We start from the raw sequence: 16,448 nt of genomic DNA, 5'->3' as shown, positions 1-16,448 counted from the left end.
AGTCATGGATGGAGCCCCAAGTCGGGACTCTGCTGGCAATGTGGAGCCTACTTAAGATTCCCTCTCTTTCTCTCTCTGTCTCTGTCTCTCTCTCCCTAAGCTCCTTTCCCCTACTCACCCTGTCTCTTGCTCTCTCAAAAAAAAAAAAAAAAAAGAAAAAGAAAAAAAAAAAAAGAAAAAAAGAAAGAAAAGAAAAGAAAAGAAAAGAAAAAAGAAAAAAGGAGCTTCTTGATCTCACCTGAAAGCTCAGGTGGCCTGAGCATCTGTGGCCTGAAGCATCTGAATTTGGCAAGAGAGATTTCAGAACTTTACCTAATGCCTCTGGAATGTTAATCTACATTTGAATCACCTGGAAATCTTGTTGAAATGCAGATTATGGGTGTGCCTGGGTGGCTCAGTCCTTAAGTGTCTGATTCTAGATTTCAGCTCAGGTCAGGATCTCACTGTGTCTGAGATTCCAGCCGCACATCAGGCTCTGAGCTGACAGTGTGGAGCCTGCTTGGGATTCTCTTCCCCCCACCCTCTCTGCTACTCCCTCACTTGTGTGCACACTCTTTCTCAAAATTAATAAATAAACATTTAAAAAATGCAGATGCTGCTTCAATAGGCTGGGAGTGGAGCCCATGATTCTGCATTTTATACTACCAGGGCTATCTGTGCTACTGGTCCTAGCATTGCATTTTGAGAAGCAAATCTCTGACCAACACTTTGGCACTAAGTATCAATTAATTCACTGTTGTTGTGGCTTGGTTTTGACCTTGTACCGTCCAAAATGTCTTTTGCTAACTATAAAAAAAGTTTTAAAAGTCTATATCTGTATTTTAGTCTCCATTTTTATTCACATAACTTTCTAGAATTGACATGATTCTATGAAGTAATTTCAGTTTCATGGACATTTGAGGAGTTTAAAATTTTTTCATTTTGGGATTATTTATTTTTAATCCCAGCAATACTAGAATGTGAAAAGAAATTACTTGCATGGAATAAAATTGATAGTATATTTTACTATCAATAGTTCAATAAATCTTTCCCTCTCAAAGAAAAAGCAAACAAATCAAATTCTTTGATCACAATGTTATAAAATTAGAAGTTAACAAAACCATACCTTAAAAAATGTATCCATTAGGGCTTTTTAACTATATTCTCCTAGATGAAATTGAAGATGAAATCAAATTTGAAATTTTAGCTCATGTAAAATAAACAGCAATAAGTGTAGAGTAAATTCTTTATCAACACCAGTGAGATAAAACCAGATTACTCAGAGGAAAGTTTACAGTCTTACATGCTTTCCATTAGGAAAAAGGAAAGGAAAGGAAAGGAAAGGAAAGGAAAGGAAAGGAAAGGAAAGGAAAGGAAAGGAAAGAAAAAGAGAAAAAATGGACTGTTTACCTCAAGAAGCTAGATAAGAGACATAACAATGGACCCAAAGAAAGTAGAATTAAAAACCTAAAAAAAAAAAAAAGAAAAAAAAAAGGAAAAAAGAAATAGTCAAAGAGAACATACAAAAACTAGATTTGGTCAGTAAAATTAAGAGTTCTAGGGGTGCCTGGGTGGCTCAGTCAGTTAAGTGTCTGACTCTCGATTTTGGCTCAGGTCATGATCTCAAAGTTTTGTGAGTTTAAGCCCAGCATGAGTCTCTATGCTGATGGTACAGAGCCTGCTTGGGATTCTCTCTCTCCCTCTCTCTCTCTGCCTCTCCCCTACTTGTGCTCTCTCTCTCAAAATAAATAAATAAACTTAAAAAAAAAGGATTTTTAAAGTAACCATATGGTTCATGCCCCTCAGGGCTTGGGGTCCATCAGGGCTTTATCCTGCCCAGGTACCACTCACTCTCTGTTCATGGCTGCAGATAGAAAAAGAGTAATGTTGGCCAATGGCTTCACTCATCTAAGAGACAATTTTTCTTATTTGGATAGCACCCATCTGTCTTACAGGTCTGTTCTGAGTATAAAGCCATATGATGGATATTAACATGCTTCATAAATTAAACATTAATAAGTAAGTACATGTAAGGTTTTACTACAATTACTAGAAGTAGATGAAAGGAAGAAGACATGAAAAGAAGGAATAACTTAGAGAAGCTCATTCCATGGATAGACACAACAATACTTCTGGTTTAATAAACTGCTGGGGGAAGAAGTACAAAGCCTCTAGTACGTGTCTTGCATATTCTATGCCCTTAATCATTATTTATTACCATCTCTTCCACAGTAACTCCTGCATCAAGGAAAAACAAGTGAAAATGTACTCCTTATTCCTAGTAATCCAAACTTAGACAATTCTCAGTAATACTACAGTGAAGGTACCAGATTTTTGCAAGTTACCTTGGGTGTCTGCTATCATCTACTCAAATTCTATTAGTCTACTGAGGTCATTCAATGAGCAAAGCACAGGTTATGGCTATGGGGGACACAAGGATGAATAAACCTGGTCTGACATCCCAAGCAGCTTTTTATCTCCTAACAGAGACAGCATGTACACAAAGACATCTAATAGCAGGTATAATGTAGTAGGAGACAGGAAAACAGAAATCCTGAGACGGTGTGATTTCTTTTGGGCTGTGGTAGGTGGAAGAGACATGGGGAAAATTTCCCTAAAAGATGCAGAAGCATTAGGGCTTTGAAAGATAGAAAGAGTGTGATGATGCAGGGTCAGAAGTAAAGAAATCAAGTGAGTGAAGAGGGCGAGGTAGGAGACCGTGGAGCATGTATGAGAAGCATGCAGCTTACCTGCACACTTAGGTTTTACTCCATCATAGGTTAGGAAATAAATACAAATTGAGTTTATTAATTATATTTTTCTAAATAAAAAATACAATAAAAGAAACTGTTATTACACTGTATTCTTAAAATGGTCAAACTAATTACTATAAGCATAAAAGCATTTAATTTACATGTTTCATTAGTCCTGGCATCCATAAAAATGTGAAGCCTCCAGTATGCCCATCTTGTGCAGGCAAGTATTATTTCATTTTCCTTTGCAACAAAAGTAAAAACTGGTCATTCTATTTCCATCTCTGCTGCAAAAACAAGCAGTCACTAAATGCAACTGCTATGTTGCATGCCTAAGATCTTGGATTCAAGTTCTATTTATGGGGTCCTGTTGCAATGACGAATGGAATCAAGTACATATATCTGGGTCCACAGGGGGTGGAACATGCTCAAAAAATATCTGGGATCTAAAATAAAAAGGAATTCTGAAAGAAATCAAGAAGTGGCCTAGAGAAAATAATAATACTTTCTGACTCATGTGTATACACAAGATTGCCTTTCACTGTCTGCACGGTGAGACTACAGTGGTGTACAAGATCCCTAAAGGGCTGGCTGCAGGGGCTCATTTATGCAATTTTAAACAAGAACTAGAACCAATACTTTATGACACTAGCTAAAAGAGCTGTTTGAGAAACCACAAAGAGGTACACAGTTAAATTCAAATTAATTGGCAAGCAAAGAAATTTAGGGAACAGCATGAGGAGGTCTGTAATTCTCTGGGAAAAATAATGATTCTGCTGGCAAGTAAATTCTTTCCATTGAGATCAGTTTTCATAGGACAATTAACACTTTCTGGTTAATGGAGTGACGTGTACACTGTTCCCCTTGATTCCCACTCTTGGACCCTTTCAGAGAGCATTAGTCCTACTAAATATTGTATATGTATATGTATACATGTACACATAAAACATATGCTTACCTGAGCAAGATTCAGTGTGTGGTTGTAAATCATAGAAGGAAATATGTACTGGGTTGGACATCAAGAGACCTGGGATGTGGTCACAGTTCATCCACTTAACTAGGTGGCTGACTTGTGCAATTTAAATTCATTGCCTGGTCCATTGTCTTCTTCTCAATGAATTCAAGAAGATGGTATTCACCAAATTGGAGTATATAAGAAAACACATTGAAATATGGAAGAAAATATAAAAACTTCATAGTTTTTAATTAGAATTTTTGTGTATTCTGAAGTATGTAAGTACCTTTGTGGGCAAACAATTATGCTTGTGTGCAGACAGGTGCATGATAAAGCTATTTTATTTTATTTTTTTGCCAATAAGGGTCAAGAAACGCTGACAAACACTGCTCTAGATGACCTCTAAGCACTTTCTGGTCTTAAATATCTGTGATCTGAGTGGTTCAGCTTTTACATTTGCTCAAGGTCTGTGTATACGGATTGAAGAACTACATGGGGCTCCAGAGCTTCACTGTGACTTCCTGTCAACTAGATTACTGGGTGTCTCCCTAGATCTCAAGGACTCGGTCTATACTCCCTCTTTGTATCACCCCCGAACTCCCATAACAGTGTCCACAGACATCAGGCACAGAAATGTAGGTTGGTCAGAAGAAAGAATCTCTGTTTCAAAAAACATTTATCTGCTTTGAAAAGAGAATCAAGAGAAATTAGTTTTTGATCCTCACATACAAATAGATATTTTTCTAGACTTATTAGTGGCAGGTCCATTTTCTTCTAATATTTAAATTTTCTTATTCAAGAGTATCTTCACCTATAGTCTCTGTTACTGATAACATTATTCAGTAGTTCTTTTTTCATTAAAAGTTGATGAAGCCCTCAGATACAAAAGCGGAAAAACAAACGTCTGTCACAAGGAGCACGATTTTCTTTGACATTAAATGCAGACTTGAGGGGTTTCTAAGAGTGAAGAATATTGCATTTTTGGACAGGAAATATTGATTATATTATCAGAACACAGAAAGAGAGTGAGAGAGAGAAAAAATGTGTCTTGCTCTCAGATGGTACTCTGAGGGGTTTTAAAGTTGATGGGTTGTTTTTCCATGCCATACTTTTATTTGTTTTTGATCTAGTAAAAAGAGACATTTCTGACAGGTTTCCTACCACCACTGCTGAACGTGAACCTGGAACTGAGAAGTCAAAGATTTAACGAAATGGAAAACTCCTTCAGGGAATATGAAAGATTCCAAGTTTCCAAAGAGTACGATTACTGTCTAGTTCACCATATTTGGCAACACCACAGTTGGCAGATTAATCATGAGTCTGTGGAATACAAGGACATCAATACAGAAAACAGCACGTATCTATGTTCTTATTTCTGTTTTTTTCCAATGCAGTATAGGCATGCATTTAAGAGTTACTTCCTGTCTATGTTGCAAGGTTTATAAATTTCCATTTAAAACAAAAATATCCTTCAAAATGTAGCAGAGGGTATTTATGCAAATTAAACTGAGGTCTGGAGAAGAAGAAAAACACTTTTTCACTTATATCTCTGGCATTCCATCTCAAGCATTGGTGTTCATCAAGCTTACCCTCTTTTCAGTTTTCATTTCCTTGGAATCAGCTAGCACATTTGCACCAAAGTCACTTAAATCTCTAATGAACAATGTCACTCAAGATTTCCATGTCCAATTGCCCACTATACCCTTCTATGTAGTTCCCACATTTCTGTAGCATCTAGGAGACTTTTGAATGAAGTAATTTTTGTTTGTCTCTTTCTGTTGCATGTATATTCCCCATTTTGGTGAAATAAACCATTGATCCAGTTGATACAGGGACTTGGAGTTATCCTTGACTCTTCTTTCTCCTTCACCTACATGTTACATATTTGTGCCATCTATTTTGTGACAACTTTCTACATGCCTATGAAGAAAATGGGTTTTGTAAAAGAACTTTCTTTTTTTTCCCCTATGCCTACTGGGGTCATGAGGAGACATTAAACATTGACTGAAAACATTTACAGTGAAGAAAGCAGGGGTAAATTTGTCCACTACTCAAGTTACATGTGCAAGGTTGTTTGAATATTGAAATGATGAGCTATTCAGTTCAAGAAAGTGCAGCTGTGAGTTAATGAGTTATTATGCGAGGAGATGCACTTTACACCTGTGTTTATTGAGATGGCAACATTGCGTGTTTGCCCTTGGTTCAGTGTGGTTAACTAAGCCCCTTGAGAATTTTGGGTGCCTATTACTACAGTTTGAATGCCTAATATTCTGAGCCTCCAGGTTTTATTTTTTGGCTTGGAAAACACTCATTTGTTTTTAGTGCACCTCATGTGTTAGTGAATTGTTGGCTAATTAAATGGATTCATGTGGTTCTGTCAATATGAAAGCAGGAGCAGTTTTAAGCAAAGAGATGTCAGCTTGTCCTTAGAAGCAAAAACTGGCCAGATATGTTTGAAGAAACAATTCACACCAAGTCCCCTCCCAGTGATTTGTTTTATTTACTGAGATCCAGAAATATATTTTCCACCAATTCATGCAATGCATCACTGGCAAGCCAAACGGAACACATCCACCTCTAAGCTAAAGCCTTCTTAAGAGTTTCAGACAAATTTTTGCCAAGCTGAGAGAGGATGGAGGTAAGAAGTAATGAGCCAACTTACTTAGATCAAGTAAAATCTCAACATGTCCAGTAACAATCACTTCATTTGGTAATCTTTCTTCCTTGTCTATTGTAAATGAGAAAGACTTTCCCAAGTTCTCCTTTTCCTGACTACTTACCCTATAAAAGCCTTTCAAGAACTGACCTGACAGATAAGCAGAACCTTAGCTTCCAAGCTTCAACTTTTCCTTATCATGACGATGTAATTAGGCCCTTGTCATTTGAGACCAACAAGAGAACATGACTGGGTGATGGGCTTGAGATGAATTAACTGTTTATGTTGTGCCTGATGTTTTTATGTGTTGAGTGCTGCCTTCAGACATCCTGGTTAATTCCTTCGTAAATGTGCCAGAGCATCATTTGTTTTCACCCTTCTACATTTAAAAAGTTTTTCAGAGTTTCTTACTCTCTAGAATCAGACTGCAAAGCCCAATAGCATTACTTAGTAATCAGGAGTTGTTTTTTTTTCTTTCAGATTTTTACATGTTTTTTTTTTTTTTTTTTTTTTTTGTAGATGGAGATGATTCTAAGGTGAGTAAACAGCAAACTATACCGTTTAACTTTTTGTATGAGAAAATGAGGTGTGCCAGTGGCCTTCCTCCCCCTCCTTTGCCTTCAGTGGATATAAAATATGCCTTAGGAATCTAAAAATGGAAACTGCTTTTATTACAGCAGTGCCCGGAAGCAGAGAAATCATTAGACATGGTGTCAATGTTGCCATTAGAAATCATACTCTTCGTGTGTTTAATGACAGTCCCTGTAAGTTTGCTTCTGGCAAAAACCTGACCCCCAAAGCCTCAGCTGGGAAACAGATTATAAAAATGAATTCTCAAACAACCTGTCCAGCTGTGCTTTTTGGTTATCTTTATAAACTGAAAAGCAGCTTCTATCACAGGATTCAATTCCATTAGAGATTATGCTATAAATAATACTGCCAAATTATTTTCAATATTCAATTTAAAATAATGGCTCAGTAACCTAATGACTTTTAGAAAATAGAACTCTGCACAAGAAAAATTCTACCTGATCAGAAATTAGGTATGCATGTGTATCGGGTACCTCATAGAGAGAACACCTTGGGGTCATGTATTTACTCAAAAGCCACATTTTGTACCTGTACAATGTCTTTCCATTACAAAATAATAAAATCCTTTTACCTTAGCAGTAAAGAAAATTGAGATACCAGTGGATAGGATGACTTATCCCAATCCCTCAGCAAGTGAGCCAAAGAGCCAGAAACCAGAGACATATCCCTAAGTGGCTGATTTTGTAAGTTGAGTGGGCACATCCATATACATTCTCTTCTTTCTATGCTCTCCTGGCTTGAAAGAACTCCCTAAAGTCCATTTCTATCTACATACTCCCATTCTCTAGAAAGACTTCTTCCTTGCATTTGACATTTTGCCCAGTCTTCCCAAATGAAAGTTTTCTCAAACTACACTTGTATATTTCCAACAGCAGAGAACCAATCTTCTGGCTAATAGAAATCAGAACATTCATTTGCATGTCTAAAAGCCACTTGTTTCTATAAAACTAAGTTCTTCTATATGACTATTGAACATTTGCAGGTGCAATTTCCAAGTGACTGAGATGAGGCGGCTGCAAATGTGGCCCTTGAAGTAAAAGATAATCAAAATAAATCAAATGATCATCATCAAATTAGTAACAACTGAAAGTGAAAGCAGAAGATGTGGTAATGAGCAAGCTCCCCTCACACTGGAGTGTTCATAATGAATCTTATAAGAAGCTGAATCGAAAATGATAATGAACACTGTGCAAACTGTCTTTAAAAGCTTGATCCTTTTTGTTTGCCTATGACTGTGCATCTGGCATAAGAGGGTCCCAAGTGTCCTAGCCTAGAGGCTGCGCTGTCTTTGAGCCTCTTTCCCTTCTGATCTGTCACCAAGTTATTCAGTTTCTTTTGTGGAAATACATCATGGATAATTCCTTCCCTTGTACCATTTAGGTTTCTTTGTTTGCAAGCAATAAACACTGATTCTGGCTACTGTCATCAGAAAAGAATTTATTGGAGGGAAGAGTGATAGCTCTGAGAAAAAATGTACAAAGGCAGCCCCAGGAATCTTTGTCAGAAATAAATAGGGGGTTTCAACAGGGCTTTGCTGTTGGAAAGAACAGGTGCCAACAATCATACATCCTTCTATCTCCCTTAAAGAATCACATCCTAGGCAAAGAGTGTCTGATTGACCTTGCTTCAGATGTCCCTATTCTCTTTGGCAGGGGAGGCTGGGACACTTTGATCAACAAGATGGTATCTGATGAAGGAGGGGTAGTTTTCTAAGCAACAACAGGATGCTATTACCAGTGAAGAGGAGAATGGGTGATGGTAGCCCAAATCAATGTATGTCTATTATATTCCTCTCAACTAGGCTCTTGTTTCCTCAGGTCTATATATCTGTATTTTAACTTAATAGTGAAGCAAATGAAATTTCTGATTAGTGTGATTTCTGATATATTCTTTAGTTGATGTATAAATCTGCTCTGGAATATACTGACCAGTGGACATATACAATCTTTAAGAATGTTATCAGGCACAGGTCACTCATTACCTTATAAAGCAATCTGTTATTCAGATTTTGGAAATTTTTCCTCTTGTTGAGCTAAAATCATTCATTCAATTGCTGAAAAGATAGTGAGTGCCCAGAAGGCTTCAGTCATACTCTTGGTGCTAATACAGCCCTCACAGATCTGACAGTCTGATGTAACTTTGGCCTATCAATCCTAATTCTACCCATTAGCTCTAGTTCTAGATTTTAGAACTACAGGGAATAGATTGAATAGCCTAGTGAAGTCTAGATGCACATAAACAAACAGTAGCCAGTTAAAAACTATAACGGAAGAAGTTTTGATTCATCCGCATACCCTCCAATATAAGATAGTTTAAAAAGTACTTAAGAAGAAATTTGTAGTTGGAGTGTGACGACAACTATAAAAATTTACTAAGGATCATAAAAGATGACTTGAATAAATGGAGAGACGTAACATATTCCTGGGTGGGAAGACTCAGCATTGTAAAAACACCACTTCTCAAATTAATCTAAAAATTTAACGCAACCACAATCATAATCCCAAAGTTATTTTCTGCTTGAAACTTAACAGTTACTTTCAAGTCCATCTGGAATAATAGACATGTGAGTATAGCAAAGAAGCTCTCGGAAATGAGGAAAGGGGGTGAGGGATGGAGTTACTAGATAGTAAAGTGAACAATGAAGCTGTAAAGGGTAAATTTTTTAAGTTTCTGTTTTTACGTTTATTTTGAGAGAGCGTGCACGTGCGAGAGAGAGAGAGAGAGAGAGAGCTTGCACCACTGGGGGAGGGGCAGAGAGAAGGAGACACAAAATCCAAAGCAGGCTTCAGGCCATCAGCACAGAGCCCAATTCAGGGCTTGAACTCACGAACTGTGAGATAATAACCTGAGCCAAGATCTAGAGTTGGACGCTTACCTGACTGAGTCACCCAGGCCACCCCTGAAATTATCAAAACAGTGAAGACCAAAATCTCAGTGGTACAATAGAAAGCCCAGAACCTGCATACACATTTATGTACCTACAGACATGGACATTATATCATAAATACATAGGTTACACTTGAAGGGTGTTAGGGTGAATGGATAACCTTCTAGGAAGACGATCAAGTCCCTACTATATCCTGTACTACATATCAAAACAAATTTCAGTTGGATTCCAATGCAAAAATAAAATTATTAAAAGAAAGTACATATTATCATTAGTAAACACTTGGGCTTTCCATGCAAAAATTAATAAAATCTTAGGCTTTTTAAGGAGGAGATAAAATTAACCACATAAACTTAAAAATGTCCATTCTATCTTTTTCCTTTACTAAGCAAACAAAATATAACATATTTAAAAGATAAAACCACAAATTGGAGAATATTTATAGCTTATGTGACAGTCAAAAGGTTAATTTTTTAAAGAAATAAAAAGCTTCTAAAATTCAATGTGACAACCATAAGCATCTCAGTAGGAAAAAGGACTAAGGGCAGAAATAGGTAGTTCACCAAAGGAGAAATATAAATTGCCCATGACATGAAACTAAAATGCTTTCTTTGGTACAAATATAATAAATGTAAATCACAATGAAATGGAGGCTGATTATCAAATTAGCAAGGATGGGTAAGATTTCGTATGGTAAAGATGTAAGTAAATGAGGTCTCTTTCATTGTTTGTGGAAGTATAAAGGGTTACAAATTTTCTGGAAGATAATTAGGATGAATTTTTCCAAGACATTAAGATTTTGGCTTTCCTTTTAACCCAGTAATAGAAATGAATACATCAGTCTATAAGGATGATCATGGCAATCATATGTATAATACTGAAAAGTATAAACAATCAAAAGGAGGGGAGAATAATTATGGCAAGTTGATAGGATATCCTATCAAGCATCCATTAAATAATAGAGAAGAATGTCATGAAAAATAGTCACTATAAATTCTTGAGTGTAAAAAGCAAGTTATTTCAAACTTAAAAAGTATAATTATATTATGCATGAATGTATATATTTAATTAAATGTATGTATATGCATATAATTAGATGCATGTAATTAGATGTATATTAACAATAGTTATTGAGTAAGAAAACAGGTAATTCAAATATCATGTCCTTCTGTGAATCTATACTTTCTAAATTTTCTATAATGTTTATGTATTAATTTGGTAGAAAAACAGACATACTTTGTTTAAAGTAACAGAAATCCTTCTTTTCAAATGAAATCTTATGTGAAAACCCAATTGATGGAACCAATAAAAGGGACAGTGTAGGGATGACAAGCCTAGCACCCTGCTCACTTGGTGGGCATCCTTGAGCACCACTTTGAAATGTCAGGGTTGGGGGTATTCTGCTGAGAAACCAGTGCACGTAAGCACCATCCCTAGGACCTACATGATGGGTTGTTCATGAATGCAGACAAGGCCCCAGGATTGCTGGTTACCTCCATGGTTACTCATCAACTGTTTATAATAGCTTATTCCACTTAGTTCCTTATATTTGTTGTCACATATTCATTTGTTATACACTTTTTAGAAAGTTTTCTAGATTTTAGCTTTGCAATATCTTAGTTTACTTGTGGATTAGAACTAAAAGGATTGTATCATTACCAGAAATAACATTAGATAATTATGTTTTTATTATTATTATTTTAATGTTTATTTTTGAGAGAGAGAGAGAGAGAGAGACAAAGCATGAGCAGGGGAGAGGTAGAGAGAGAAGGAGACACAGAATCTGAAGCAGGCTTCAGGCTCCAAGCTGTCAGCACAGAGCCTGGAGTGGGCTCGAACTCACGAACTATGAGATCATGACCTGAGCCAAAGTCAGACACCTAACTGATTGAGCCACCCGGTGCCCACCCTTAGATAATTATAATTTGATGCCACTCTCTCAGATTTTCTTTGAAGTTGATCTGAGAAATTACTACATAAAGAATACATGTTCATCCTCCCTAAACTATTATTAAAAATATTGTCCCCTATGGTGTTCAAAGGTCCCTTATACAGGGATACATGTGATAAATTCTCCTAAAATTTTAGTACTGGAAAAAAGTTTGCCCATTTTTACAAATAAGTATGATTTCCTTTTATAATGTTGTATTATTCCTGTATAACTCATCATCTTTCCCTTTTGGCTTTGGCTGCCAGAAAGCCCAGAGTTATTATTTATTGCCAAACCACAGCAATGAACAGCTGTCTAATTTTGCAGAAAAACTCTATCCCAAAGCACTTGAGTATTTACTCTCAACTAAATGGTCCCATGATATGATATGCATGGCTCATGTTATGAACTGTCTCAAATCCAATCTGGAAATAGGCAAGGATTAAATAATAAACAAACAAACAAACAAACAAACAAACAGACAGACACATTAGTAATTTAGACTAACCGGGCTTGGTATTTAGCAGTAGAAAATGCTTACACCTAGAGTTTGGTTTCTATCAAATACTTGTTAGGCACATTGCTTAATCTGGAGTACTTCTCTGACGTGAGTGTGTTCTTGGGTGCAGCTGTGGACATTTGGGTCTTTCCACTACCATGGCCCACACATACATTCACCCATCCCATGAGGTGGTCTGTGTGGCATCCAATAAGGATATCAGGTGGAAAAGGGTGGCAAAAGAGAAATGGACAGGTAAACCAGCAATCTGTACAAGGACTATAATCTTTTAAGTAGTTACTAGAACAAGATCTTGCTGAAATGGATCAGAAACTAGAAAGACAATTTTCACACATAAAAACAAACAATTTTTAGGTATTGGTGTGTGTGTTTATTACAATGTTCAAAAGTAGACTTAAAAATAGCAGGTGAGTTAAGAGATTTCTTTACCTTTCTAGAAGGTCAAATATGTATTCTTATTGTTAACCTTGCTTACCTTTTACACCATGTTGAGTAGTGAAAAGGGCATAGAATCTGGAGAAAAGGGAACCAGAATTATTTTGAATGGCTGATGTAAATTTTTTACCTTCATTATTTTAAGGGACACAATTGATCTTTTTCTCTGGAATGAATAAGCTCTTTAGCAACCTCCCTACCAACAGTGGAAGGCACTAACATAACATTGTGTTGTGATGATTTGGATATAAGGGCCGGTAGGGTGGACTCTGGTAATGTAACCTTGGTATACACTACCCTAAGAACTGGCAGGGTGGCTGTCTGCATCAGCAACAGACACCTTCAAAGTTGTGGGGAATAGCTTGGCCCCTGTGACTCTGCAGTAAGTTGGGTCAGCTGTCCAGAACAACAGGTTATCATTACAAGAAAGATGTGCCAAGCATTTCACAGGAGAGCCAAAACCAATCTATGACCAAGTGGACCAGGCAGGCTCCTGAGACACCAAATATCTTCCTTCTCATGAGGGCTTGCCTGATATTCCACAGATGGAATTTCATTCAAGATAGCAACGCTTCAGGCCCAAGAGCCTAACTGTGGAATCAAATCTCCTAGTTTTAAATCTCAGCTCCATCACTTACTGTTGGCTGAGTGGCCTGGGTGTAGGCCCTAACTTTGAGTCCTGTGAATGAGCAAGGATGTGCATGAAAGGCGGTTAGCTAGCACTTGGCTCATGGTACACCTTCAGATTATGTCAACTTTTATTATTATTTAGACTTAAAGTACCACCTAATAAAATACAAATAGCCAGAGAGGCATACCTTTTTACCAGTGAATACTTGGAGTGGGGTGAAGAATCTCACCACTTGAATGTCAATTAAGATGACAACAGTAGGGAACAGCAAGGGATCAAGGGCTGAAACCTGGGAGAAGCAGGGAACTAGGCCAAAGGAGAGAAACAGCTTTGACATTTTGCTCAGAGCCACAGTGATTCTTCTACACGGAAAGGCACCCAATCGTTGCAGCTATCCAAGCGCAAATCCTTGCTGTTGCAGAAAGGCAATGTAATTGCCGAATCCAGATCACAGGATCCATGGCCTTTGGGACATTAGGGACTGCCCCTTTCTCTATTAACTTCTCTGCCTCAGAGGATTCTATATATAAACTTTCTATGGTAAGAGATATTAAATTGTAGAACCGCCACGTTAGCTCTTTGTTTTCTGTATGCAAAGATTCTCAACGCTGGTGTGGGTGGAAATGTGCACGCCCTGGGCCGGCTGCCTCTACTGCCTACTTGCTGTTAGCAGCCAATGGAAAACCACCACCCTTTTCTATAAAGCACTTGTGCACCCCTTCACGTTGTGAGTAGACTTCCATTTGTAAAGTCGTCCATCACCTCTATAAATCAGTCATTTGTAGATTTTAACATACCCTCCTGACCAGTGACAGAGAAGAGGAAATAGCATTTTGGAGGCTTTCCGTTAAGTTTTTGCATACAAAATGGATGAGTTATTATCCTCCCCCCTCCCCCAGGGTACCGATCAAAGGCTGATTCAGACACAAACCCATCTTGGAGAGAGTCCATCGCACCTCCTGCTGGGTCAGGCAGGCGTACGCATGGGAGCACATACACATATCACGCATCCAATTTGCTGTGCAGAATGCAGCACTGACCTGTCAGGCCAGCAGCCTCAGCAGACAGGAAGGCGCTCCAAGACAGGAGGAAAAACAGGCCTGTTTCCAGCATAGGGAACTCACACAGCTTGGTAAATTTGGTCAAGTGACAAAGACACGTTAAGGGAAACAACAAATGCTTTGAAAGCAAAATCTCCTCCCTGGCTGAGGAAAACTAATCTCGCTGTGATCGGTTTCGAAGAAGAGCACTGATTTTCAGACCTGACTGGGAGGCCGTAGGTCTCACTGGGACTGCTTTGAAGGCCAGCATGAATTTCATGCCTCACTGGGGGCTGAACACTCCAGTAAAAATGCAAACCTGTGTTCCAATTAAAAAAAAAAAGGTGTCTTACTAAGAAGATAAAATCACCTAACTGTGGGTACAAAACCTCCTGAATTTGGCCTTGGTCCTTGGGGTGTGCCTCTCGGGAGCCTGCAGCAGATGAGGCAAAACAAAGCCATGGAGAGTAAAGCAGGGTGAGGTGCTTCAAATACGTCAGCACCAAAGGAGGTCACTGCTCCCTGGAGAGCCATAAGCCGTGGACAGATCACCTTAAAGACTCCTCTCCTGGGGATGGAAATAGGATCAGAGCAACATTCACATTCAGTGATAGGGAAGATACCCATGCCATCTTAGTATAAGTAGGCTAGGGGAAAAAGTATATCATTTCTAGGTCAGGCAAGAAGCCCTTTGGCAGGCGATGGTTCATTCTGGCTGAGATGACACTTGGTCAATAAATAGCCTATAAATTACATATAGAGCAAAGGCATAGTGACCCAAATCATGCAGGGAAGGGATTATAGGAAGATGATTAGGAATAGGTGATCGATGGAAAAGGGTCACATCGCAACTATGCCTACAGTTAGGCAAAAAAAAAAAAAAAAAAAAAAAGAGCCCTCACAAATAAGGATATGTTATGTGGCATTTTTATGCACCAAGAAAAAAAAAATCTAAAGAGATTCCACATTAAGAGATGTTTAGCAGTAGGGCAGGGAAGCGAAAAGCATGACCCCTGGGGCAGAAGATCAAGGTCTGAGTCTTGGCTTTGCTAGTTGCTGGCTGTGTGATTTCTGAGCAATATGTTAACCTCTCTGAGCCTCATTTCTATCCTATGTGAATTATCTGCACCAAGTGTGCAGAGTAAAATGAGATGAATATTTAAAACGTTTTTGCAAAGTTTTAGAAAGCACAAAATGCCAAGGATAAGCAAAATAACACCATGGTTGGGAGTGTAGCCTCTGGAAGCCAACTCCACTTCACTGTATCAGCTTCTTCGCCATGCTCCATAGCCATTTTGTATCTTGGTTTCCCTGTCTGAAAATGGGGATAATCATGTAACCTACCTCCTAGGTATATAAACCAGTCATTATGTGTTAAGAGTGCTTGGTATGCAACAAGGAATATATAAATTTTTCTATTAGTGTGATTTAAATTAATTCATTCTGTAAAACATCTTTCCTGGAATCAGATTCAGTAAACACCTAGGAGCAATTCTTTATCTGGAAGAAAACATGGGCTGGACCCTTTTCCAGCAATCCTTCTTGTGACTTGGAGGGCAGGCTTTGTTTTTAATGGGGTTTGTTCTTCTGAATTCCCTCTTTTACGTTATCGTAGAGAAGGCTTAGGCCACTTTGAGTAACGGTATATCAAATGGACATAGGATATTCTTCTCTTACAACCTTGTCCAGAAAGTAATTCAGTTCTGGGTCAAGACCCCAGCTTGCATAGAGCCCAGGGACCTATGCCCTGAGGAGCATTGCCTCATTATGGACAATGTATCAAGGTTATGATGATGGAGGGGATGGTTGCACACCTGTCTCCTCTGCAGCCTGAATTTGTGAGAGGCAAGGCCATTGATGCTGCGTCTGACAGATTCTCCCACTGAGACTGAGCCCCTGTCCCTTCCATCTCTCCACCATTTTTTCCAGATCTGATCCAATCTCATGGAAGACTTCCAAACTCCAGGAATTTTTTCCCTTCCCTTACCACCTTATTTACTTATGTGTCCATACATTGCCTTCATGCCAGGTGGAGAAGAGTTCCAATTTCAGCTCTTCCACCTAGGGCAGG

The 16,448-nt window shown here is 38.2% G+C and overlaps 1 protein-coding gene across 9 annotated transcripts in view; it reads right to left on the bottom strand.

The window, feature by feature from the left end:
• SLC9A9 (solute carrier family 9 member A9) overlaps positions 1-16,448 on the bottom strand; it is a 694,304-nt gene that overhangs the window by 277,647 nt on the left and 400,209 nt on the right. For all 9 annotated transcript variants that reach the window (XM_045503389.1, XM_045503385.1, XM_045503383.1 and 6 more), the window contains one exon: positions 14,378-14,483. In XM_045503389.1, the coding sequence (XP_045359345.1) occupies positions 14,378-14,483 (106 nt within the window). The remainder of the gene's footprint in view (positions 1-14,377; positions 14,484-16,448) is intronic.

This window comes from Leopardus geoffroyi, chromosome C2 (genome assembly GCF_018350155.1).
Source record: "Leopardus geoffroyi isolate Oge1 chromosome C2, O.geoffroyi_Oge1_pat1.0, whole genome shotgun sequence".
NCBI classification, from domain to species: domain Eukaryota; kingdom Metazoa; phylum Chordata; class Mammalia; order Carnivora; family Felidae; genus Leopardus; species Leopardus geoffroyi.
Note: the sequence above shows the minus strand (reverse complement) of the source record. Positions and strands in the feature narration are given on the sequence as shown.